At 49.7% G+C, this 27,331-nt stretch overlaps 1 protein-coding gene across 1 annotated transcript in view; it reads left to right on the top strand.

Annotated features, from left to right (window-relative positions):
- MAML1 (mastermind like transcriptional coactivator 1) overlaps positions 1–27,103 on the top strand; it is a 46,357-nt gene extending 19,254 nt beyond the window's left edge. The window contains exons 2-5 of the mRNA XM_046000211.1: positions 16,085–17,497; positions 20,067–20,306; positions 22,187–22,283; positions 23,641–27,103. Of these exons, the coding sequence (XP_045856167.1) occupies positions 16,085–17,497; positions 20,067–20,306; positions 22,187–22,283; positions 23,641–24,620 (2,730 nt within the window). The 3' untranslated portion in view covers positions 24,621–27,103. The remainder of the gene's footprint in view (positions 1–16,084; positions 17,498–20,066; positions 20,307–22,186; positions 22,284–23,640) is intronic.
- The last annotated feature ends 228 nt before the right edge of the window (positions 27,104–27,331 follow it).

Below are 27,331 nucleotides of genomic sequence, written 5' to 3'. Positions count from 1 at the left end.
TGCTCTTCTTGGTTTAGGAGATTTTTTTTTCTTTTTTAATTTATTTTAAGTAAAACTTGGGTCTTTTTTTTTTTTTTTAAAGATTTTATTTATTTACTTGACAAAGATCACAAGTAGGCAGAGAAGCAGGCAGAGAGAGAGGAGGAAACAGGCTCCCTGACAAGCAGAGAGCCCGATGCGGGGCTCGATCCCAGGACCCTGAGATCATGACCTGAGCCGAAGGCAGAGGCTTTAACCCACTGAGCCACCCAGGTGCCCCAAAATTTGGGTCTTGAACTCACAACTCTGAGATCAAGACATGATCTTGAGGGGAAAAAAAATAATTAGATGCTTAACTGACTGAGCTACCCTGGGTATTTACTTTTTTAAGTAATATACCCAACTCAAACTCACGATCCTGAGATCAAGACTTCTCACTGAGCCAGGCACATGCCCCCAGGAGATTTCTTTTTAAATGTTTGTTGATGTGTTGTTTTTGATCTCCTGATACCTCGTTAATCAGGTATGAGCCTTTGCCAGAGGACCTAGCCAACCACGGACTATTCTTTTGGTTGGCAAACTAGGGGGTCCCAACCACCAGGCAGAATTTAGAGAGCTGCTGACTGAACACTGGTGGTGATGAGTCAGGTGCCATCTGGTGCTGCAGAGACAGGTGAACAAGGGAGTGGCCGTGCTCCAGGAGCTGACTGAGACAGATGCAGAGGCCAGTCATCACTGTGCCGTGTCATATGTGCCACACCAGAGGATGGTACAAAAAGCCAGTGGCAGACTCTTCCGTCACCCTTGGGAGTTGGGGAAGACTTTGAGGTGTGCTGCCTGCTATCTAGTGCAGGGGGGTGCCCACAGAGCTCCCTGTGCTCCTGGAAAAGCCACTTCTCCACCTCCCTCCATCCTTAATCCCACAGACCTGTGGCCTCTCCCCGGCACCAGCCTCAGAGTCCATTGGGACCGTGCCAGGGAGCCTGAGCTCTCTGCTGCGACCTGCCCTCAGTCACTGCACGCTAGCCTGGGAGCCTGCCAGGGACACTCTTCTCCCAGAGACCCCTCAGACCAGGTGCTCTCAGCAAACCTCACTAGCTCTGCCTTCCGCACACATCCAGAACTGGCCACTTCTCACCACCTCTGCCACTACCACCTGGGTTTTCTTACCTAGAGTATTGCCTCCTAATCAGTTTCCCTATCTGCCCGAACCTTCCTACAGTCTGCTGGCTGTGTAGCAGTTGGAATGAACTCGTTCCCCTGCTAAGTTTTCCGTCTCACCTGAGGGAAAAGCTCACCCTGAGCCAGGGCCACAGGCCCTGTGCAGTCTGGCATGCCTGGCCTTCAGACCCTGTCTCGCTTTCATTCTCTTCCCTCTTCCAGGTCCCCTCTCCAACCATCTTTTCATGCACCCCACCTGTGTCCCCTAGGCACACTCCCACTTGGCCTCTGTGTCCCCTCTTCCCTTAGCCTGGACCCTCTTCTGAAGATGTTGCCATGGCTCACTCTCTCATCTCCTGCTGACTTTATCTCAAACTTCTCATGCTGTGTAAGGCCTTACCTGAGTATCTTTTTAAAATTGTAAGCCCCACAAACTCCCTTGCTGTGCTTTATTTACTTGGGGAACGCACGCCAACTAGTAGGTTCCAGGAGAGCGTTGTCTGTTCTTTGCTGTAGTCCAGGACCCAGATAGTGGCTGGCTGAGCTCTCAGTCACTTTTTGTAGAATACATCGAATAAGATCATGAGGGGCACTTGGGTGGTTCAGTCGGTTAGGCGTCGGCCTTCGGCTCAGGTCATGATCCCAGGGTCCTGGGATCAAGTCCCACATCGGGCTCCTCAGTGAGGAGCCTCCTTCTCCCTCTCCCTCTGCAGCTTCCCCTGCTTGTGTTCCGTCTCTCACATACACTCTTTCTGTCAAATAAATAGAAGAAAATTTTAAAAAAGAAAAAAAAAGGAATAAGATCATGAAAAGGAGTTGGGGAGAAACAGAAAGAAGGTCAGGGTTGAGGACTTCCCGTGAAGAAGCTGCCTGTGCAGAGACACAAGGGGGCCTGGTGTGTTGAAGTTCAGCTTTCCTGATCAGGAGGGCAGCCTGCAAGGAGGAGCAAGGAGCTGAACGTGCGGTGAGGCCCCCATGGCCTAAATCAGGCAGCAGGTTCAGGGGGCTTCCTTTTATCTTAGTACTGTCCTGAAAACTTACATTCAAGGCCCGTTTCTAGAGCCATGTCATCTGGTACAGTAGCCACCAGCCACGGGGGCCTGTTAAGTGCTTGCAGGGTGCCTAGTATTGTGCCAAAAATTGGATTTTGAAAACTTCTTATTGAAAACCACTGCTCTAAAAAAAAGAAAGGAAGAAAGAAAACCACTGCTCTAGGGGCACCTAGTTCAGTCGTTAAGTGTCTGCCTTCGGTTCAGGTCATGATCCCAGGATCCTGAGATCGAGCCCCACATCGGGCTCCTTGCTCAGCAGGAAGCCTGCTTCTCCCACCCTGCTGCTCATGTCTCTCTCTGTCAAATAAATAAATAAAATCTTTAAAAAGAAACCACTGCTCTAGAACAAAACATTGATTTTGTTTGTTTACAAGTGAAAAAAGTTTTAAAGATTTTACTTTACAGAGTGTGTATGTGAGTTGGGGGAGGGGAGGGCAAAAGGGGAAGGAGAGAGAATCTGAAACAGACTCTGTGCTGAGCTTAGGGCTGAACATGGGGCTCCATCTCAGGACCCTGAGATCAGGACCTGAGCTGAAACCAAGAGTCATACATGTAGCTGACTGAGCCACCCAGGCACCTCCATGTTGAGTTATTTTTGCTGGGAAGGACTTTTTTTTTTTTTTCAAGTAAGCTGTACACCCATTGTGGGGCTTGAACCCATGACCTCCAGATCAAGAGGCACATGTTGTACTGACTGAGGTAACTAGGTGCCCTGGAGGGGGATAATTTGAAGAGAATTCTCAGATGAGCAGGTCCAGAAGGAGTAAGAAGGTGCAGCTAAAAGCGGTTGATACTCGCAAAGGAGAGATGTTTTCCTCTTAGAGAGGAGGGAGAGAAAAGTGAAGACTTTAAGAAGTTTTTAGATGAAAAAGAGGCGCATTTGATGGGGCCACATAAGTTGGACTTTGGGAGATTACTTTGAATTAAATAAATCTGTTCAAATCTTGGTTTCGTGCTCACTCTTTGACTGCTTTAAACCTCAGTGCCTTGATCTTGAAATTGGGGTAATGGTACAGCATAGACCCCAGAGGTTGTCGTGAAGATTAAGTGAACTAGAACCGTCTCCATTATTGGGCACAGATAGCCCATGAAACTGAAAGACAGATGTGCTGGCGGCCAAAGAACTGTAGAGTGTCCATGAAGGGGATCAATGGGGCAGGAGGGAGGCTTCATCTGGAAATGGTTGTCAGGCATCTGTATTTTGCTGGCGCTGGGGGTGGAGAGGGCAAGGTTCTTGTCCTCCACAGATGGGGCAAGATGCAGAGAAGTAGGTCAGTGTGTATTTTCAGTGTGGTTCCATGCTTTACCTTGAATGTGGAGTATACTTCTTATATAAAATCCTTTGTTAGAGCACTAAGGATGGAATAAAGAACTTGACCAGGTGTGGGGTAAGTGGGCAGGGGAAAAATACTACAGAGGAGTTGATGTTTGTGCTAAATCCTTAAAGTTTAGTAGGAGATCACCAGGCTAGAGGTATATTCTCAGCCCTGAAAGAAGTTCACTGTAAGTTGGGGCCCAACAGGAATGGCAGGGGATTAAGCGGAAAGGCTCATTGGGATCAGATCAAACAGGCTTTTGGTGCCAGAATAAGGAATTTGACCTTGATCTGTAAGTGAGGTGGGAATAAGGGATTTAAAGTGGTTCAGATACGTGTTTTGTAGAGATCGCTTGGTAACAACATAAGGGGTGGGTTGGAACAGAGAGAGAATAGAAATAGATCAGATCAGCATGAACCTATTTCAGTAATCTATTTTTTTAAAAACAGGCATTCAACTAAGAGGGAGGTACCGTGGTGATGTGGAGAGATCTCACTGGAGATTGATTTAAGAGGTAGAGTCAGGAGAGGACAAGGATTGAGCTGTGCACTGAGTGAGGGAGCTTGAGAGGAAGAGCTAGGTGTGGAGGACATCCTGTTGGATATGTGGAGATTCCTGGTTACAGTCGAATACGTGAGTCTAGAGCACAGGATAGAGAGCTGGGCACAAAGATGAAGACCCCAGGAGCACCTGGGTGGCTCAGTGGATTCAGCATCTGCCTTCAGCTCGGGTCGTGATCTCAGGGTCCTGGGATCTCACTGGGCTGCGTGGTAAGCAGGGAGTCTGCTTGTCCCTCCCCCACCACTGCTTGTGTGCTCCCCCCCTCTCAAATAAATAAATAAGCAAATAAAATGTTAAAAAAAAAAAAAAAAGATGAAGACCCAGGAAATGTTCACTCAGTAAAGATTTGAGAGACCACTCTGCCGGGTTGTCGGGCTGTGGCCGAGGCCCTGAGTGTGGATGGGGTACCTGGGAGAAGACAGCAGTGGAAAGGGGGAGAGGGGAAGCATGAGAATCAGCAGCCTGCAAAGAGCCTTTGGAGGCAGGTCCAGAGAGCTGTCTCTTGGGCCTTAAGGGAGGAACATGTTTAGAGAAGGGAAGCGTGGTCATCAGAGTTCAAGTGCCTCAGAAGGGTCAAGCAGATATAGTTTAAAAGTGTCCCTTGGATGTCAGATCCAGGAGGTCACCTTGGCACATATGGCAAAGTAGAGACCCATCTTTGAGGAAGCTCCAAAGTGAAGGAAGGGGATTGGCTGAAGGGTGAGAATGTTATCAGCTGCCCGGTTAAGCAGTAGGGGTGTGCCTCACAGCTCCCCCAGGAAGTGACTGTCCTCCGCACACCACCCCCCCCCTCCGCCAGCCCCTCTTTAGATGAGGAACCAGAGCTTCTCGAGATGCTGGTAATTTGCCTGTGAGCACACAGCTGTTAAGCAACCAGAGCAGGATCTGAACCCAGTTTAGCTATCCCCTTAACCCTGAGCTAAATGTAGAGTAGGATGGGGGCTAAAAAGGATGGGGGTATGGAGCATTGCAAATAAATGCTTATGGGGGAAGGACCTGGTAAACAGGGAGATGGATGGAATGGGAATGGGATAGAGAACCCAGGTGGAAGGCGCAGCTTGGGAAGGGAAGAGTATCATCCTTACGTGCACAGCCTTATGCACAGCCCCTCAGTAAGTCAGGATCACCTTGTGCAGGAGAAGATCTTGGTGTTTATGCTTTCAGTTGTTCATGGTGCATCTTTTTCATATTTATCTGTGAATGCCTGACTGCACAGTATCACAGAGTTCCAGAGGATTTTAGAGATCTGGTCTAATAGATAATTATCTGCTATTCTTTTTTTTTTTAAGATTTTATTTATTTGATTGTCAGCGAGAGAGAGAGAACACACACAATTTGGGGGGGGGGGTAGCAGACAGAGCAGGCAGAGGGAGACGCAGGCTCCCCGCTGAGCAAGGAGCCCAAGGTGGGACTCAATCCCAGGACCCTGGGATCATGACCTGAGCCAAAGGCAGCTGCTTAACCAACTGAGCCACCCAGGGGCCCCTTATCTGCTGTTCCTTGAGTTCAAGTATTATTCCAAAATAACCCTTCTTTGACCTTCTCTGGCTACCCGGTCTCTCTCCCTCACTTTAAAAAAAATAATAAAAATAAAAAAATAATTAACTGGGAGGCCTGGGTGGCTCAGTGGGTTAAAGCCTCTGCCTTCGGCTCAGGTCATGATCTCAGAGTCCTGGGATCGAGCCCCGCATCGGGCTCTCCGCTCAGCGGGGAGCCTGCTTCCCTTCCTCTCTCTCTCTGCCTACTTGTGATCTCTGTCAAATAAATAAAATAAGTTAAAATTTTTTAACTTATTTATTTATTTATTTATTTATTTATTTATTTATTATTTCCTGAGAGAGAGAGAGTGCATGAGCTGGGTAGGGTGGGGCAGAGGGAGAGAGAGCTCGATGTGGGGCTCGGTCTCATGATCCTGGGATCTGACCTGAATTGAAATCAAGAGTTGAATACAACCAACTGAGCCACCCAGGTGCCCTTCCCTCACTTTTTTTTGACCTTTATTGAAATCCAATTTCCATACTATACATTTCATCCATTTAAATTCATTTCCCATATACAGGTTCCATGGTGTAGTGGTTAACACATCTGCCTTACATTTCCCACATACATTTCAGTGGTTTTACATTTATCTGCAGAATTGTCTGACCATCAACACAGATTTTAGAACATTACCTCACCCCAGAAAGCCCCACAACCCTAGCTGTCACCCATCAATGCCTCCACCCCCCAATTCCCATCCAAGCAATAGGTTAATCTACTGTGTCTCTCTATCTCCCTTTTAAAATTAAACTTGGGGGAGGGGTCCTGGGTGGCTCGGTCATTAAGCATCTGTCTTCAACTCAGGTCATGATCCCAGGGTCCTAGGATCGAGCCCCACATCGGGCTCCTTGCTTGGTGGGAAGCCTGCTTCTCCCTCTCCCGCTCCCCCTGTTTGTGTTCCTCTCTGACTCTGTCTCTCTGTGTCAATAAATAAAATATTTTTAAAAATAAATTAAACTTGGGAACAATTCATACTCTTTTTACTTGCTTCCCAGTTACTTCTGAAGTCAAGGGTTTTTACTCCAGTCAGCCTTCTGGAACTGCTTTGGACAGTGGCATCAGTGAGTGACCCTTTGGACATGTACTGACCAAGTGGACATGTTCAGCTTTTATCCTTCTGGACCTTTCGGATGTATTTAACCCAGCATTCTCCCTTGTGCTCCATCTTCATTATAGGCACTTCATCTGCCCCTTGGCTGGCTTGTCACTCTTCTGAGTGATTGGATCTGTGCTCATGGTTTCAGCTGCACACGTTGCTGGTGACAGTCTTCCCCCTGGACTCATCATCAGTGTTATTCACTGCCTCTTGGACATGACCTGAATGGTCTAGTCATCTCTTCATGGCTAAAACTCAACTATCACCTTCCCCCACCAAAACCCTGCCTTGCCTTTGTTCTGTCTTACCTATGTGCCAAAACTAGAGAAAAACTCCTTTCTTCCTTAACCCCAATATAAGATCAGTCTTCAGGACCTGCTGAATTGTTGAAGAGTTGGGACCTGCCTCCCAACTCTGAAATCTTCTCTTCTTCGTCATGCCCACTCTCCGGCCCTCATCTCTTTCACGGACTATTTCTGTAGTCTCCTCCTTGGTGATCACTCTGGCTGTGGCCTCCCTCCCTAAAATGTATTTTAATGCACAGAGGCATTAGAGATAGCTTATAAAAATGCAGGTCCAAAAATAATAATAATAATAATAATAATAATAATAATAATAATAATGCAAGTCTGACTTCATCTGCTAAGTTCCTATTAAAGTGACATGCAGGGCAACATCACATTTAAGTGTTTATTTATGTAAAAAAAAAAAAAAAACCTGAATCCGATCAAGCTTCTATCTGTTTACTAGAAATACAGAGGATAGAAGAACTTGTAAATGACACCTTTGGGTGGGCATACAGTTAGCCAACTGTGGAAATGGAAAATTCTATAGACGAGGGACTGAGTGTCTTGGACAAATAAATGGCAAAATTAAGAAAGGGAGAGAGAATTATTACATACTAGAAGTCCTAACAGCATGTAACCAGATGCAGTGTATTGGATCCTGACTTGAATAAACCAAACTGTAGCCACAATTTGATTTTTTTTTGACATTCACTAATGATTTTGTGGTTATTTTTCAAAGAACTTTCATATTTTAGTGATGCGTGCTGAACTATATAAGGAGAAATGATGTGATTGCTAGGTTAGCCCAGGGGTAGGGTATGAATGAGACAAAATGGGCTGGGCGTTGTTTCACTTGGGCAGTGAGTGCATGGAGGGTCATTCTACTTTCTCTCTATTTTAGGGTGTGTTTGAAGTTTTCCATACTAAAGGGGTCATTTTGTTAGTCTCCGAAAGATCTTAAGACAGGGAAACTTGAACACTGCTGACCTACAAGATGATAATAAGGAATTAAAATTTTTTAAATTGTACTAAAATACAACAAGGGGTGCCTGGATGGCACAACTGATTAAGTATCTGACTTGGTTTCAGCTTAGGTCATGATCTCAGAGGGATGTGGGATCCAGCCCCGTGTTGGGCTCCATACTCAGGATGGAGCCTGCTTGGGATTCTTTCTCTTCCTCTCCCTTTAAAAAAAAAAAAAAAAAATACACACGTGCGTGTGTGTATATGTGTATGTGTCTGTAAATTTATCAGCTTAACCATTTTTAAGTGTACACACTAGTATTAAGTACATTCATGTTGTTTGTGCAACCACCACTACCATCTGTCTCCATAGCTCTTTTCATCTTGCAGAACAGAAACATTAGCTGCCTACTTCCCTCACCCCGCAGCCCCTAGACACCACCATTGTCCTTTCTGTCTCTGAATTAGATGACTCTAGGTACCATGCGTAAGTGGAATTCTACAATATTTGTCTTTTTGTGGCGGGTTTGTATCACTTTGTATTATAAAATGTCCTCAAGGTTACTCCATATTGTAGCACATGTCTGAATGTCTCTGTTTTTTAAGGCTGAATAATATTCCATTGTATGGTGTTTATTCATTCATCCACTGGTGAACTCTTGGGTTGCTTCTACCTTTTGGCTACAGTGATTTCACAGCTATGAACACGGTCTACAAATTATCTGTTCAAGTCCTTGCTTTCAATGCTTTTGGAAATGGAATTCTTTTAGAAATGATATTGCTGACTAATATGATATATCTAGGTTTTTATTTTTTGAGGAACCACCAAACTGTTTTCCATAGCAGACGCACTATTTTCATTCCCACCGACAGTGCACAAGGGTTCCAGTTTCTCCATGTCCTTGCCGACACTTGTTATTTCGGTTTTTTTGTTTGTTTGTTTGTTTGTTTATTTTGGATCGTAGCCATCCTAATGTGTTTGAGGTGGTGATAATAATTATTAATGTTGGGGAGCTTGGGTGGCTCAGTCGTTAAGCATCTGCCTTCAGCTCAAGTCATGATCCCAGGGTTCTGAGATCAAGCCCTGCATCTGGCTCCCTGCTTGGTGGGAGGCCTGCTCCTCCCTCACCCACTCCCCCTGCTTGTGTTCCCTTTCTCTCTGTCTCTCTCTGTGTCAAATAAATAAATAAAATCTTTTAAAAAATAATTATTAATCTTTTAGGTATGATAATGGTATTGGGGTATTATACACCCATGTATATTTTTAAGTTTTTACTTTTCAGAGATACATACTGAAGTATTTGTGAGCTGAATGGTATTATGCCCAGGATTTGTTTCTTAAATAATCCAATTTGGGGTGTGGGGAATAGGGAGGTGGAAATGCAACAAAATGGCCAAATACTAAGAGTCGTTTAAGTTGGGTGAGGGGCACATGAGGGTTCAGTGTACTGTACTCTCTCGTTTTGTATATTTTTTGAAATTTCACATTATTAAATAACATTTCAGGGCCATTGGCGTCCGTTCCCAGCCTGACTTTCAGCACTTCCTGTTGTGCTATTTACACTTGAGCAACATTAAACTACGACTCATTTTTTCTGCTTGCCTCCTTCTGTCCACTCCCACTCTCAGTGTTCGTTTGTGTATCCTTGCCTATGCCTCTCAGCCTGGAATGCCTGCCTCCCACTTCTGGATGATTTCTTTGTTCTTTTAGTACCTAACTTGGGTGCTCCCCTCTCTTTCCACCCGTAATACTCTGTCCTGCCTCCATCGCTCCACCGTCTCATCCCAGCTAGTGCGAGCAGGAACCCTGCCTTATTTGCCTTTTTTATCCCAGGGCCCAGTGCCCTGCCTAGAATATAGTAAAAACCAAGTGCTTATCTGAGTTTATAATTATTTTGTGCTGTACTTGTGTAGGGCAGTGTCTGGCACATAGTAGGATCTTGTGAATGAGCAGTGCAGGGGGATACCTTTGGGAAAAGTGGCGGAAGGATACATAGGACCTCTCTGTACTCTTTTCAATTTCCTGTGAACCTCGATATTTTTTTTTAATTTTTTAAATTTGAGGATAGTTGACACAGGAACCTATAATTCGTTAAAACTAAAACATTAAAGAAATTATGGTAAAGATGTCTGGACCCCAAAGTATAAAGTTTTCTGGAAAATGCATTTCTTGGAACTTGCCATTTTCAGCATGTCCTTATAGGTGGATTCAGTGGGAAAGAGTAGTGTTTACTGATCTCTGTAGTATTTACCATACTTCAAAATCACTGGTAATTCCAAACTATGAAGACAAATAATAGCTGAAAAGTGGGAATCTTGGGGGTACCTGGGTGGCTCAGTGGGTTAAGCCTCTGCCTTCAGCTCAGGTCATGATCTCAGGGTCCTGGGATCGAGCCCCACAGCCGGCTCTCTGCTCAGCAGGGAGCCTGCTTCCCCCACCCGCTCTGCCTACTTGTGATCTCTCTCTCTCTCTCTCTCTCTCTTTCTCACAAATAAATAAAAAGAAACCTTTAAGGAAAAAATGGGAATCTTGGGGCGCCTGGTATCTCAGTCATTGAGTGCCTTCAGCTCAGGTCGTGATCCTGGCATCCTGGGATCAAGCCCTGCATCTGGCTCTCTGCTCAGCGGGATGCCTGCTTCTCCCTCTCCCACTCCACATGCTTGTATTTCCTCTTTTGCTGTGTTTCTCTGTCAAATAAATAAAATCTTAAAAAAAAAAAAAGTGGGAATCTTTTTTTTTTTTTAAGATTTATTTATTTATTTATTTGACAGAGAGAGAGAGGGAAGCAGGCTTCCTGCTGAGCAGAGAGCCCGCTGCGGGACTCGATCCCAGGACCCTGAGATCATGACCTGAGCCGAAGGCAGCGGCTTAACCCACTGAGCCACCCAGGCGCCCCAAAGTGGGAATCTTTAGAAGCAGGCTATATTTGGTTCTGTGATATTTTTCTTTTTCTTTCATATGTATGTGTGATTTCCTCACTGCATGGCCCGTTTTTCTGGTCACAACACCTTGATGGGCTTCTTCGTGCTTGGCAGAGGGGAGGTGCCCTTCTCACAGCTTGCAGCTCTGACTCACTCCCTGCTGCCTGCGTTTCATACCAGACACCTTGCTCAGCCTCACAGGTGGCAGCAGAGTTGACGTGGGCCCTTCCCCGTCAGACCAGGAGAGAGGTGGGGCTGCCAGGAGGGAGGGTCGGCAGCAGACCCTTCCCTTCCTTTGAGCCCCAATGCCTCCCGCCTTGGGAGGTGTCATGCAATCTGACTTTGATCTGGAAGACAGGACCAGTGATCCTCCTTTGCAGCATGCCTTTGAAGGTTGCGTGAGATTCTGACACCATGAGGAGTAGCTAGGGGCAGGTACTGAGCGGTCAGCAAGGCCGCTGAGGAAGTAATGACTTGGCCCTGTGGCATTTGGCTCAGACTCGTGCCTTCCCGAGGTTGCTACTCGACACGGATTTCCCGCGTTGTCCCTCAAATCACTGAAATCTTGAATGGTGCCTGAAAGTAGGTCGACTTTACCTGGAGATGGTCTTTTCCACCAACAGTCAGGGTTCCTGAGTGTCCATACAGGGTACGAAAAGACCATAGGGGAGAAGGAAAAGTGAGCATGGTATTAGGTTGAATTGTTGCCTTTAAAAGTTAAGGATTTGTATATTTCAGGCTACACTTCCACAGCACTCCAGGGAGCGTAGCACTGGTGTAACAGCATGGGTGTGGTGGGAAGGTTGGTGGAGAGTTAAAACTAGTGCCCAAGCCAGGAGGACAGTGGAGCTGAGCTCAGGGTGACCAAGACCTAAGGGCAACAAGGTGCCATTGAAGAGCTTTCAGGAGGAGAGGGACAGGATCAGATTTGCCCTTCGATGCAGTCACTCTGACCGTAGTGCGGAATGTAGTTGAGGGCAGAGATTGCAAGGAGCCTGGCTGTAGATGTGGTTGAAATGATTCAAGCAAGAGAAGTTAGTGTGTAGATAAATTCAAGAATGCTGAGGAGGTGGGCTCAGCAGGACAAGGGTGTTGATTGGACGCAAGGAGTGGAGAAGAAGGGGCTAGAGCTGTTCTCTGGTTCTGGCTTATATGACTAGGTGGATGGTCGTGACACTGTTGGGGACAGGAACAAAGAAAGGAAAATGGGACTGGGGAGAGGCTGCTTCAGGTTGGGACAGATTAAGTCTGGATTATCTGTGGTACACCCTGCACATCAAGTGGGTGGGTGGACAGGTGGGTGTCTGGAGCTCTATCGACATGGTGGGTAGGAGCACATTCATTCACAAATACTTATTGAGTGCCAGCCACTGTTCTAGGTACTGGGTCTCTGCTTTTCATTCTAATGAGGGAAGCTCGGCTTATTCATGTGAGTGCCTCCATGGGGGACTTAACAAGGAGATAAGTTGGAGAGATGGAGAATAGTCGTTCTGTGTCTTTTAGGAGATGAAGGACCCAAATTATGTGTTCCTAGGGAGATGGGGAAGAAGTGTTTTGGGCAAAGAGAACAAGTGCAAAGGCCCTGAGGCAGACAGCACGTTTGAGGAACTGTAAGAAGGCTGGTGTGACATACCGTGGGGAGCATGGAAAAGGAGGTTGGATGGAAGGTGAGGGCTGATAGATCAGCACTTGATCCCTGGCCGTTGGGTCTATTCTGACTGTGATGTTCAGTGATGGGAATTTGAAGCCATGGGAATAGATAAGATCAGAGTGTGTATAGAATAAAAGAGGGGGCAGTTGGGTGGCTCATTTGGGTGTCCGACCCTTGGCTTTAGCTCAGGTCATGATCTCATGAGTAGTGGAAGTGAGCCTCTTGTTGGGCTCTGTGCTCAGTGAAGAGTCTGCTTGGGCTTTTCTCTCTCTCTCCACTTGCCCCTCCCCCCTGCTCATACACTCGCATGCACACTCTTTCTCTCAAATGAGTCAATAAATCTTTTTTAAAAATTAAAAAAAAAAGAGGACTCCCATACTCATTTGAAGGGGAGACCTATCTGAAAGGAGACTAGAAGAAACAACCAGAAAAGTAGAAGAGAAAGCAAGATAGTGTGGCAAAGAAATAGGAGGACAGAGAACTTTAAAATGCAGGGAACTATTAAGAAGCAGGTGATGGAGGGAAAGACTGAAATTGTGGACTGCATTTAGCAGCACCAAGGTCTTTGCTGGCCTCAGGGAAAGCAGCCCTAAAGTCTCCCTTCTACTCATCCCCGCCCAGCATCCCCAGAGGATGGAACCCATATTGCAGTGGGTCAGGGTACTGACTCTCCAGGCGGGGGGGGGTGGGGGGGGGTGGTGTTTGGCCGATAGGAGGATGACCGAGGAAAAGAGGACCTGAGAAGGAGCAGGAAGCACTGGTGCTGCCCCAGGTGACTGCCCACATGTAAGGAATATGGAGGAGAGAGCCACCCCTGTCTTAAGCAGCCACACGTGTTTGTTAGCTCAGTACAAGAGTACAGGTGTTAGCCTGTGGTTAGTCTGACCAGAAAGTGCACTAGAACTTCAGTGGTGGGTGGCAGAGGCCTGCAGGGTCCTTTGGTGGAAGACTGGGTGAGCATGCAGGGCCTCCAGCTTAGCATCAGGCACTTGGTACCCTTTAACAAAACCCCCTTGCAAAGGAAATGAACACCAGATCACGTTGTCCAGGACCAGATCCTCCTGGAACCCTGATGGTTAGGACGGGAGCCTCTGCACTGAGCACCCACAAGTACCAGATCTGCTGAGAGCAAGCCCGTGTGTTTATCCATGGCAGCCAGTTTTGGATGCTTTATGTCTCTTACACTGTTTATTCTTATATAATTTATAATCCGTTCAGGCTGTCTGCCCACTCTGTTGTAAATTCCTGGAGGTTAGTCTCCATAGTTTACCCATCTTCATCTTCCTCTCCAGTGCCCCGCACATATCAGGCATTCCTGCAAATGCTCCAGGTTGGAAAATCTGCCAGGGCCACCACATTCCACACTCCTAACCCCCACCTACACCATCCCAGGTACACTTTGTGAGCAGTTGAGAAAATGACCCACTGTTTCCTTTGGCCGAAAGTAATGGGATTACAAAATTGAGTTATTCCTTTGGAACTTGTCTGCAGCTGTTTGCATGCAGATATTGAAAGAGGGAGTGGTGGCTTTTATAATTGTTCAGGCAAAGAAAGATTCTGTTTCTAATCTGGGACAGCCAGCTGACTCATCAAGTGTCCTGACCTCCTAGGTTTCCATCTGCCCCCTTAGGAGAGTGGAAAACTGAGCCCCCAGGTTCACAGACGGCCCCAAGTTGACACTGAGGAACAAATGATTTTCCAAAAAGAAATAATAGAAAGATTAAAAAATCCGAGGAAAATGAACTCATTCTGATCTATGAATTGACTTCCCCAAAGGAAATTTCCCAAGAGTAGATCTTAGAAAGGTCCATGTTAAGAGCGTGGGTCCCTTCCCCTCTCCCGCCCCTAGGTGGCAGCAGGAAGCAGAAGAACCCACATGAAAGGAAGGCCGCTGTCTTCTTGTAGGGTCCTAGGATCAGTTTACACCTCTGCCCTACTGTTCCGCCTATTGAGTATCCCTAAGTGTTTCTGAGCTAACTTAGGTACCCAGACATGGATTTAGAGAAATACAGACTCAGCCAGGATTGATAGAGCCCTGTGCAGTGGGCTTTAACAGTAAAGAAAGCGGAAAATCTTGAAGTGGGGATAAACAAAGGCAAGGGAGCAATGGAATTGGAACTCCAGATTGAGAAAATTGCCCTCCTTGTTTCCTTGCTCGTTGCGCATTTGTATCTAGGCAGGAGTCCGGGTCAGAGCACTTACGCACGCAGGCTCCTCGGGCTGCTGCGCTGGGTCTGTGTAGCCCTTCTCTGTAGCTGGAGGACTAGGTACTAGAAGGACTAGGAACTAGAGTTCTAGGTACTACGGACTCCTCTGGTGGCTATTTAAAAATGCAATGAAAGCTACCATTCGGAAGTATGTAAATAGCATAGTGTAGATGCTTAGGGTCAGTGGGAGGAAGGACAAAAATGTAACCAAAGTAAGCCTGGAAAGGAGCAGCACCCTGTTAAGAGCTAAGTGTAGGCACCTCCACTTGGAGGAGTCCTGTCCCAGGAGCTGAAAACGAGGCTGGGGAAAGAGTGGAACGATACCACCTTCTCTCCTCCCCACTCTCGTTGTCGTGTTCTCTTCACGAAACCCTGCATCTGGAGCCCCGTCTCAGGGCGCGGTTGCTCAGCTGCTTCTGGAGGGCCTCTGTCTTCTTCTGTAGCCGTGTGTGCGTGGGTCCTGTGGTTCATGAATTCCACAGCAACCACCTCTTTTGTCTTGATCTGCACACAGCCCTTGGCCCCGGCACAAGGTGGACTGTTAGGAAGGTTAGCTGAACAAACCCTCTGAGGAGAAGAGGGGGAAGCAAGGACAGCAGTGTAAGGCAGACTGGCTGTGCTCAGAGGAATGCTTCTGGTAAGAAGTGGGGTTTGTCAGGGCTCGTGACTGGGCACAGGGGATTGGAAGCTGCTTGGCCTGCCGCAGGGAGGAGGGTGGGCACATGGGAGCAGCCCTGCGTGGGGAGAAGGGATGGGGCCAGGCAATGGCTCCTTGAGAGGCTGCACAGGGCAGGAAGCGTGGCCTGGTGCTCCTGAGCTGCCCCCACTGAGGCCTGAGAAGGAGCCCCTAGCAACCAGGGCTCCTTCCTGCGGAAAGCGATTAAAATCCTCGTTAAATCAGCTTAAACACAGGAGGAATTTTTTGGTTCCCCAAAGTGAAAAGTCTAGGGGCAATGGTCTCCTGTACAACGTGGACTTAGGTAGCACCCTCGAGAACGGATCTGTATCTTCTGGTTCTTTCTCATCGGCTCCATTCTTGGGCACACTCTCTGACTAGATGACTATGGGCAGCATCAGGCTTGCGTCCTGTGGGAAGAGAGGGCCCCAGAAGCCAGGAACCCATGCGCTGACTGACACGGGCTCGCTTTCCTGGAGCGCAGGTAGTGGTCGGGAGTCAGGCCCAGCTGTGGGACCTGGGAGAAGGGAAGTGGGGGTGGAGGGAGCATGAGCTGGACAAGCAGAGTCGTTAGAGTGCTGTGGGATGTGGGCCTCGACTGACGTCACCGGCAGACGCAGAGGGGCCTCCTACACCATGCTGTGTCTTAAGTCCCTCTTCTCCGTGTTTTGCAGCATCTCCACGATACAGTGAAGAGGAACCTCGATAGCACCACCTCTCCTCAGAATGGCGAGCAGCAGAATGGCTATGGAGACCTCTTTCCTGGACACAAGAAGACCCGGCGTGAGGCCCCTCTAGGTGTAGCCGTTGCTTCCAATGGCCTGCCCCCGGCCTCCCCCCTGGGGCAGCCTGACAAGCCCGGCACCGAGGCACTGCAGGCCGCCAGCAAGCACTCCCTGGGGCTGGACTCCCTCAGCAAGAAGTGTCTGGCAGATGCGAGCCTCCACTTGAATGGGGGCAGCAACCCCGGGGAGCCCTTTCCTCTGAGCCTGAACAAAGAGCTGAAGCAAGAGCCCGTCGATGACCTGCCTTGCATGATCACAGGGCCCGGGGGCTCCATATCTCAGAGCAACCTCATGCCTGACCTCAACCTTAACGAGCAGGAGTGGAAGGAACTTATCGAGGAGCTGAACAGGTCAGTGCCCGATGAAGACATGAAGGATCTGTTTAATGAGGACTTTGAAGAGAAGAAAGACCCAGAGTCGTCTGGGTCGGCCACACAGACCCCATTGGCACAGGACATTAATATTAAGACAGAATTCTCTCCGGCAGCCTTCGAACAAGAACAGTTAGGCTCTCCACAAGTGAGGGCTGGGTCTGCAGGACAGACCTTTATGGGGCCTTCAGCCGGCCCCGGCAGCACAGAGTCACCCAGCCTGGGGGGTGCTCAATCTCTGTTCCACGCCTCTGGTCAGCCTGGGGCCGACAACCCCAGTCCCACCCTGATGCCGGCATCAGTGCAGGCCCAGAATGCCCCAAGAGCCCTCTCCGGTGTGGTGTTGCCCAGCCAGGGCCCGGGAGGGGCCTCGGAGCTGTCCTCTGCCCACCAGCTGCAGCAGATCGCTGCCAAGCAGAAGCGCGAGCAGATGCTCCAAAACCCACAGCCAGCCACCTCCGCACCAGCCCCAGGCCAGATGTCCCCATGGCAGCAGACAGGCCCCTCCCACAGCCCCCTGAACGTCCCTTATCCCCTGGAGAAGCCTGCCAGCCCTCCTGGCTACAAGCAAGACTTTACCAGCCCCAAACTGCTCATGATGCCTGGAGTGAACAAGAGCTCCCCACGGCCTGGAGGCCCCTACCTCCAGGCTGGCCATGTGAACCTGCTGAGTCACCCACCGCCAAGTAACCTGAATCAGAGCACCGTGCCTAGCCAGGGCTCGGTGCTGGACTACGGCAACACCAAACCCCTGTCTCATTACAAAGCTGACTGCGGGCAAGGCGGCCCCGCGTCCGGCCAGAGCAAGACCGCCCTCATGGCTTACCTTCCCCAGCAGCTGCCTCATCTGAGCAATGAGCAGAACTCCTTGTTTCTGATGAAACCAAAGCCAGGGAATATGCCCTTCCGGTCACTGGTTCCACCTAGCCAGGTGAGCTCGCAGCTTCCCTCTCTCATTGTGCACCCCTGCAGTCAGTGGGAGGGAGGCAGGGAGCAGCTGCCCTTGGCCTCTGAGTCCCTGGAGGGAGAAAATGGGCTGAGCAAAGTGGGCTCTATTCTGAATAAGCAAAAATAAGGTAGAATTCCCTGGTGTAACTTGGTGTAAAGTATCCATACGTTTAAAGGCAGCTGGCTTTTTTTTTTTTTTTTAAGATTTATTTATTTACTTGACAGAGATCATAAAGTATCCATACGTTTAAAGTATCCATCACTGGGCACCTGGGCGGAGGCATCGAGTTCTCCTGCCTGCCATGCAGTGTAAATTCAGTCAGGTGTGGGCTGTGTTCTGCAGGTAGAGGTCACACTTGATGTGCTTCTTAGAGGCTTTGCCTTTTTTAATTTTAAACCACCTTTCAGATCTTTGCAAAGTACATTAAGATTTAAGCCCCGTGCAGCCTGGCAGAGTCACGTAGCTCTGTAGAGTGGAGAATGGTCAAGCGCCAGTCTTACCATGATCACTGTTTGCATTTCTCCTCATGGTCAAATGTGTTCGAAGATGTCTCTTCCCTGGCAGCCTTCTCACAGCAATGGCGTGTTCCCCCAACTTCCTCCAGGACAGAGAGGAGCGCACTTGTTTTCTCCCTTCACGGCGTGTCCTGGACTGTCCTTCGTGTCCAGACATGTAGCTCTCTTGATACTTATTACCAGTTGTGTGGCCGCAGTTTTGAGGCATGCCCTGGTGTTGGTGTATCCCGTCGTCTCTGGGTCTTCATGACTATAAGGAAGCCTGCGGCCTGTACCCTTGTGGCTTCTGGTGTGGATTTATGAAATTTTAAAAATTAAAATCCCAGTGTTGGTAATAATAATAATTGGGAAGTCGATGTCCCTCTCGTGAGGAGGGTGTGTACACAGGCCTGGTGCTGGTGGGAAGTAATTTGGCATTAGATATTCTTCTTCAGCCATAAAAATGTTCATAAGCATCGACACATTATACCCCTGCAAGAAACAATCCCTAAAAAAAATAGGAAAGTTAGATACAGGATATTCATTGCATTGTTATTTCTAATTGCCCCAAACTGGAAGCAGGTTGGGCATCTCCCAGCAGGAGTGCACGCGTGTGAATGTTGATGCTGCTGCTGCCGCTGCCAGCCAGAAAGCTCTGCACAGCCCCTGGGAGCATCCTTAAGAGCGTGACAACTGCCAGTGCTTAGCGCCTCACAAAGCACTTGGAGCCTGAGCCTGGAGACTTGGGGAGGGGTGGGGGCGACGGGGAGGGTGAGCAAATTACCTCAGTGCATCTGCTCGAAGATTAGACTCTTATAAGGATGAAATGTCCAGGCTCAAAAGGACTGGAAAGTTGAGATCCTTTAAATGATCATTGCTTTTTACCTTTTTCCCTTTTCAAGTTAAATTTCCCCCTTTTTTTCTTTATTTTTTTTTTAAATATTTTATTTATTGACAGAGAGAAATCACAACTAGGCAGAGAGGCAGGCAGAGAGAGAGGAGGAAGCAGGCTCCCTGCAGAGAGCCTGATGCGGGGCTCGATCCCAGGACCTTGGGATCATGACCTGAGCTGAAGGCAGAGGCTTTAACCCACTGAGCCACCCAGGCGCCCCTCTTTATTTTTTTTTCCAAGATTTTATTTATTTATTTGACAGAGATCACAAGTAGGAGAAGAGGCAGGTGAGGGCCTAATGCAGGGCTCCATCCCAGGACCCTGAGGTCATGACCTGAGCCAAAGGCAGAGGGTTAACCCACTGAGCCACCCAGGCACCCCAATTTCCCCCCTTTTATATGTAAGTCATGATGGGATAATACTGTAGAGCCTCCGACATGACTCTCACTTCTACCCCTTGTGTTAAATTAGAATATTTAGGGGCGCCTGGGTGGCTCAGTGGGTTAAAGCCTCTGCCTTTGGCTCAGGTCATGATCCCAGGGTCCTGGGATCAAGCCCCGCATCGGCTCTCTGCTCTGCAGGGAGCCTGCTTCCTCTTCTCTCTCTGCCTGCCTCTGTGCCTGCTTGTGATTTCTCTCTGTCAAATAAATAAAATATTTTTTTTAAAAAATTAGAATATTTATTCAAGTTTTCACTGATACTCAGTATTTTGTGAGCGTATCTGACAAAAGCCCAGCAGTCTGGTCCCAGGAAAATGCTCTACACAGACAGACACATGGTACAGCTTCAGGCAGTTCAGGAACAGTCCCATGGCCAGGGACGTGAGGTTGGCCCACTGGGAACATCTTGTCTCCATCCGGCAGAGCGTTCCTCCTCTGGGGGCCCATCTGCACTCGCGCATTCTAGAAAGTGAGGATTTAGAAGCTCCGGCTGCCGACCGGGAGTCATGCGTGCGAATAGATGGGCTTAGATGTCACGTCTTGCCTTTACCACTGGTGACGCTGCTTCTTGCTGTGCCAGGATACGCGGGTATTCGCGCCTCTGCCTGGCCCTGGAGGACGTGTGCCCTTGGCTCTGCGGTGACTGGGCGGGGGTGGTGGGCTGAAGCTTATAGACTCCACTGTGTGCCCCCTGACCTGAGACCCCCCCTTCTCTGCGCTCACAGGAGCAGAACCCGCCCAGCGTCCCTGTGGCTGCCCCAGCTGGTGGCGTGGGGAGCCAGCCGCCTGCTGCATCCGCGGCCAGCACGCGCAGCAGCGCCCCCTATCTCAGCAGCCAGCAGCAGGCGGCAGTCATGAAGCAGCATCACTTGCTTTTGGACCAGCAGAAACAGAGGGAGCAGCAGCAAAAGCACCTGCAGCAACAGCAGTTCTTACAAAGGCAGCAGCACCTTCTGGCGGAACAGGTAAAGCGAGAGTGGAAGACGACCCCGCCAGCTGCATGTTCACCTGCCTCCGGTGTTGCTGCTTGGCTGTCAGCCCCACTGTGTGTGCGTGTGTGTGTGCGTGCGTGTGTGGGCCTGCTGTGTGTCCTTTGCCCTTTAAAAATTTTTTTAAAGATTGATTTACTTATTTTAGAGTGAAAGACTCAAGCAGACTCCCCTTGAGCAACTGAGCCACCCAGGTGCCCCCCCTTTGCCCTTTTTAGCCCCTTCTCAGGAGTGTGGCGTTTCTCAGGCAATGGTGGCCTGTGTCAGACGCTTTCATATCACTTGGTGGGGATTCGTAAAGGCAAATTTGTGGCTAAAACTATATTTGTTAGGGATGTTTTTCCATGTCCTGTATCTGCAGCTGCCAGAGCACTGAGCTCCTTGGTCTCCTGGTTCAGTGTGGGATCCAGCTTTGTTGTAAGTGTAGTTTGTGATGAGCCAGAATATGACACAGGGAAATGGAAATGTCCCTGCGGCCCTCAAGTTCTAGAATCAGGCCCGGCAAGCCCCACCCACCCCACATCCTGCAGTTCACCTGCTCAGTCCCCAAGTCTGGTACACAGACACCAAGGTGACAGCAGTGCTCAGGATTTCAGATTCCATCTTTAAAGTCTTAAGAAGCAGCTATCCGGAAGATAAAGGTGATTGAGAATGACTTTAAAGCCCACATCTCTGCCTCAGTTCTGCCATTTTTAAAAATAACAGCTTTATTGGGACTCGAGTAACGTGACCTTGAATCCACCCATTTGAAGTGTACAATTCACTGGTTTTTACTATATTCACACAGGAGCGCAACCATCACCACAGTTGATTTCATCCGTTTTCGGCCCCTAAAAAGAAGCCATATGCCCATTAAAAGCTACCACCTGTTGGGGCACCTGGGTGGATCAGTGGGTTAAGCCTCTGCCTTCGGCTCAGGTCATGATCTCAGGGTCCTGGGATTGAGCCCCACACCAGGCTCTCTGCTCAGCAGGGAGCCTGCCTCTCTGCCTACTTGTGATCTCTCTCTGTCAAATAAATAAACAAAATCTTAAAAAAAAAAAAAAAGCTACCGCCTGTGTTGTGGTGCACACCAGTGTTTCCCTCCTTCCCGTGGCTAAGCAGTACTCTCTTGTGTGGATAAGCTCCATTTGATTTATCCATTCACCAGTTGGTGACATTTGGGTTGTTCCCATTCTTATAGTTGGAGGTTGTCAGCTCTGTTGAGTGTATTCCAGGGGTGGAATCACTGGATCATGTGGTCGCTCTTATGTGGTGCTGTGTGAGGAGCTGCCAGACTGTTCTCCCAAGTGGCCATGCCATTTTACATGCCCACAGTGGCGTGAGAGCTCCAGTCTGTCTTCAGCTTTCCCGTACTTGTCTTTTTGGTTCTCGCCATCCTGTTGGGCGTGAAGTGGAATGGCATTGTGGCTTTGATTCGCATTTGCCTGATCTGCCCTCCCAACTTTGGGAGAGGGGCAGCGGGAGAGAGAGAATCTTAAGCAGGCCCCATGCCCAGCTCCGAGCCTGATACAGGTCTCCGTCTCCCGGTCTTGAGACCGTGACCTGAGCTGAAACCAAGAGTGGGATGCCTAGCCGACTGAGCCACCCAGGCGCTCCCTGCCCAACTTTTTTTTAAACCAATACACCGCAGTTGTTTTTGTTTTCTTTTTTAAATCATTGTTCCTTAGATCTGTGCCATTGTTCTGTTTCATGCAGTTTATTAAAAATCCCCCAAATGAAACCACAAGTATTGTGTCCACAGGAACGCATCTGTGAGTAACAAACATAAGGGTGTGCTTTTGTCTGCTCTGACTCTGTTGTTTTGTTTTATGTGGGTCTTGTTGTTTTGTTCTTCCATCCTTGGCATTTTCTAGGAGAAGCAGCAGTTTCAGCGGCACCTGACACGCCCACCTCCCCAGTACCAGGACCCAACCCAGAGCACCTTCCCCCAGCAGGTCGGACAGTTCCCAGGTGAGGGCACCGCGGAGGCGGCGCAGGCAGCACTGGATGGAGTGGGTGGCTCTTGCTGTCGGCATGGCTCCTGCTAGGGGCTAACTAGATCAGCTGGCTTGTGTAAACGTCAGTGTGCCGGTTAAGCCTGCAGGCCCAGGGTCAGGGGGAAAGGGTCGCAGAGGCAGACCACTTTGGCGGGCACTCTGGCTATGCCATCTTTTGAAGTAAAATCATTTCTGGCTGGAGGATAGCTTATCAACAGGAAATGGGTTCTGTAATTCTTAAGGAAGTTGTTTCTGCTGTGATGTGCCTTCAAACAGTGACCCTCTTATTTTTCCAGTTAAGGAGAGAGTTGGGGTAGTTTGTGTGGCCTTTTGCTGCTTCTCTTTCTTCCTGTCGGCTCACTTTGGTGTCACAGGCGGATGGCACTCTGAGGTCTCAGCTGTCACATCTCAGATGTACATGGGAACCTGACTGCCCTTGCTCGGGCCATCCCTCCAGGAATATGAGAGGACCTCACACCCTTCCTCTTTCACCCCGACGGTGCCAACAGCTCGTGTACCCCTCACCTGAGTGATCTGAGTAGCCGCTGCCTGGGCCTGGAACCACTGTTGCCATCTACTTGCCCTGTTGCCCTGCCTTCCTGCCCTTGACATGGCCCCCCCAGCTTCCCTGAGTCTGGCCACAGCTCTCTGTGCAGTTGTATCTGCAGCCTATGGGGACACCCTCCCTGTACCCCAGCCACAGAGCTCCCCACACAGACCACCTCTCGTAACTCTGGCATTTTTACACTCTCTTCTCTGTCTAGAATACTCCGTTTCTCCAAACTGTTGAAATCAGTTTTTCAATTCAGTTCAGTCCTTTGAAAACCCAATGTCTTTGTCACCATTTTTCTGAAGCCGTCCCCAGATCTTCCAAGGCACTGAGCCTCTGGTCCCCTGTCCTGCCATCTGTTGTTATCACCCTGTCATACCACAGAACCTTTGCCTCCCCGAGGCAGACCCTGGGCCATATCCGTCTTGGAGTCCGCCATACTGGTGTGGGGCTCCCACAGAGCAGAAACAGAGTGGGCCTTTGACGGGTGAATCATTGAGTCTCCTGGCTTCCCCCACCCTGGGCTTTGGCCCCCTCCTCTGAGCTGGTCTTAAATTCATCACTGCTCCAGACTGGCCTCCATTCCACCCTGTGGGAAACCTGCTCCCCTCTGGCCCACAGGGCCGTCTTCTTCGAGGGTTCACTGACCTTAAGATACCTGGTGTTCTGATTTGGCCTTTCACGCCAGAGAACAGTGCCTGCGGCTGGGGTCCTAGAGCCTCTCGGTGGCGGCAGGCCCAGAAACTCCAGCTCGATTGACTGGCTCTTCTCTGCCTTCTAGGGTCCTCTGGTGCTGTGCCTGGCATGAACAACTTGGGGCCATCTAACTCCAGCTGTCCTCGAGGGTTCCCTCAGGCTGGGAATCTGATGCCAATGGGCCCTGGACACACTTCAGTTTCCTCTCTCCCTTCAAACTCAGGCCCGCAGGACCGGGGTGTGGCTCAGTTCACTGGCTCCCAAAGCCTGCCGCAGGGCGGTCTCTACGGCATGGCCTCCGGCATCACCCAAATCGTTGCCCAGCCGCCGCCACAGGCCACCAACGGACATGCCCACATCGCACGGCAGACTGGCATGAGCCAGAACACTTCGGTCTCTGCTGCCTACGGGCAGAACTCTCTGGGGAATTCCAGCCTCTCCCAGCAGCACAATAAGGGGACTCTGAATTCTGGCTTAACCAAGCCACAGGTCCCAAGAGTGTCAGCCACTGTGGGAGGCCAGAACGCCTCGTGGCCACATCAGGGCCTGCCAAACTTGAGCGGCCAGACCCCGGGGAGCAGCACCGTGAGCCCCTTCACGGCAGCCTCCAGTTTCCACATGCAGCAGGCCCACCTGAAAATGTCCAACCCCCAGTTCTCCCAGGCGATGCCCAGCAGGCCCATGGCCCCCATGAGCTCTGCAGCCGCGGCGGGGTCCATGCTGCCCCCAGGGAGCGCGCAGCAGAGGACCAGTGCCCCCGCCCCAGCACCTCCCCAGGGAGCCCCACAGCCAGGCTTGCCGGGCCTGAGCCCTGGTGGGCCTGAGCTGGGGGCCTTCAGCCAGAGCCCGGCACCACCCATGGGAGGCCGGGCGGGACTACACTGCACTCAAGCCTACCCTGTGCGGACCGCGGGCCAGGAGCTGCCCTTTGCCTACAGCGGGCAGCCGGGGGGCAGTGGGCTGGCCAGCATGGCCGGAGATGCCGACCTGATTGACTCCCTGCTGAAGAACAGGACTTCGGAAGAGTGGATGAATGATTTGGACGACCTTTTAGGGCCTCAGTAACTGGAGGGTTTGCGGTGTTCTCAGTGTTCTTACAGCCTGTATTTTTGTTCTCAGATTCAAGAAATATCAACTACTTTGGACCAAAAGCTCATGGCCCAGAGAACAGGGCTGAGGGGTGGGATTGGAGCCCCAGGGCTGAGGCGGGCCCTGGCCAGGGTCGGCGGGGACCCCCCCCCCCCACCTCCAGCTCCCAGCCAGCAGTTGCGGTCCGTCGGGCTGGCCCCAGCCCCTCTGCTGGCATCCACTGCCTGGTGTCGGGACAGCAGTACAGGGTTCTGCAGGTAGTTTTCTATCTATATGACCAAAAAAACCCAAGAATAACGATGGTGAGACCCCACGATGTGTGCCATCGTGTTGACTTAGTCCAAGATTTCTCCACTTGCCCCAAGGCTGGGGACAGGTTTCGTTGCAACTTTGTATAGCAGAACCATTCGCAATTTGTAGCATAGAAAAGATTTTTAAAGATGTTTTTAAAGATTTGAAGACCAATTAGGATAGGTGGTGGTTTTAAACTGATTGGCATTGGGAACTGAGGGTTTCCTTGTGGTCAAGAGCCTTTCTTATTCCTGCTCTTTGTCTGCTTTTCAGGGGATAGGGAGGGTCCCTGGGAGATCATTTCCGTCAGCGCAGCCTGTGACTGTATGTGCCAAAAAGGAACAGGATGCCGCGAGGTGGCAGCGCTAGGAACACAGATGTGGCCTCTCCAGCCACTTGCCTTCTTCCTTCTCCCACAGTGCTGCACCCCCTGGGTCGGCACTCATGACTTGCCAGCCCCCAGGCTGTGTGCTGAAATGGAATGTTTGGGGTTCCTGTGTCTGTCTTTCCCCACCTTCTGCAGTTTTTCTGAAAACTGGGATTTGCTGTATCAGGAAGGTGATCCTAGCTGAGCTGCTCACAGAGGTCCTCACCTCGTCTCCAGTTCCCGTGACCTTCCTGCCTCCCCTCTGTCTCTCCAGCCCAAATGGAAAACCTCTTGAAGGCAGTATACCAGATTGGTGGGGAGTCACTAAAATCCCTTAGGGAGCCCCAGCGTTGTAGGTGGGAGGGCGTCCCCTCCCCAGAAAGCAAGGGTGTAGGGGAAGGAGGGAAAGCAGGGAACGTGGGGGCCCAGAAGGGGGAGGGATGCAGGCCAGGCTGGAGGAGAGAATTCCACTTGGTTTCACCACTTTGGCCACTCTCCCATGCCAGATGACTTGCACTTTTTGAAGAGAATGGCTTTATAACACTAATACATCCTTCTCGGGATTTGAGTGGATGTCTCTCTGAAGGTCTGTGGACTTGACTAAGCTAAAAGTCCACAAAACAGGATTCCCTGTGGGCTGTTTCTGGACAACACAGATGGAGAGAGCACTTGGGTTAGAAAGAAAGCAGAGTGGTAAGTGCAGGGTGAGACCCTTTTAAATAGTGTCGGAGAGCAGAGAGGACACTGAGAAGAGTGGCTTCCATGCAGAGTGGTCTCGGGAGAAACTGAAACCCCGTGCTTATTTCCCTGGAGTCTCAAAGTAGATGATTCAGGGAGTGTCCTATGTAAAGAATTGAGCCAGGGAAGATAATCTGCGTGGGCAGCCTGAGTGGCTTTTGAGGGGACGAAGGGTTGTGCACACAGGGGTAATTATTCTGCACCAGCAGTGCCTTTGCTGGGGGTACTTGGACCCTCAGATCCTCTTCTCTATAATAGCCATTTGCCACCTTGAGTGGTGTCTGGGTCATTTCCCCTTTAAATGCCCTCCCTTGCCCTCCCAGATGCTGAATTTAGCTTTCAAAGAAGGGAATGAATCATAAAGCCAGTGAAGACTCCACCCTCTGTGTGAGTTCCCCAATCTGAAGGGGAAGAGGGTGACTTCAGCGGGTTTTCTACCAAAAATAGCGGGCTGAAGGCTGGTGATGAGTCCTGTTCCTCTCCTGGTCTGCCTCTGGCTGCTCACCTCTGCCCCCTCCTGGGGAGGGCTGCCCCTGCCTTAGTCCTCGGGCCACCGGACAGACAGCAGGCTTCTCGCTGCAGTGTCAGAGCAATAAAATGTGATGCTTGGGGTCCCCCCAGGGAGCTGCCCATGGCTTTATTTATGAATCTGGTTTTTGGGGAGTCAGGGGAGGAGACGTCTCCGCTTCAGTGCAAATCCCCTCTTCCAGGAGCCATGACTCAAAAGAAGGGTGCTCGGACTTTGTTATACACATTTGCTTTGTGTAAATAAATGTTTACAATTTTATATTAAAGAGGAAATAAGCGTTAGAGTTTCTGACTGTATATTTTTTACTTTTATAGATTTTAAAACTATGATCCTTTATATATGTGTTTTGGGGGAGTATGATAAGTTTTATGGCAAACGGTATTGTTAACTTTTTATTGTCATCAAAGTACATAAAAATCCCATTAATTCCCTTATTCTTCTACTGCCCTTAACTCTGGTATACACCAAAAAGAAATCTTTACTTTCCTTCTTTTATCATTATAAAATAATAAAAGTATTTTGCTAGTATGGAAACCACCTGTGTCTTGGACCTCACGTGGCCGTGCCGGCGGGATGGGCAGGGGACCGGCGTGTGACTTCTTTGAGGGGACGAAGGGGTTGGTTGGGTAGTTGGTGTCCATCCGGGATGGAGCCTCTTGCCCACTGTGTGGTGGTGGAAGGAGGGACATTTGGTCTGGTTTGCCTCAGAGTAACTTTTATTACCTGATGACTGGTAGGAGGGTGGAACTCGGGGCCACCAGC

Source organism: Meles meles, chromosome 3 (genome assembly GCF_922984935.1).
Source record: "Meles meles chromosome 3, mMelMel3.1 paternal haplotype, whole genome shotgun sequence".
Classification (NCBI taxonomy): domain Eukaryota; kingdom Metazoa; phylum Chordata; class Mammalia; order Carnivora; family Mustelidae; genus Meles; species Meles meles.
This window is presented reverse-complemented; position numbering and strand designations above follow the sequence as displayed.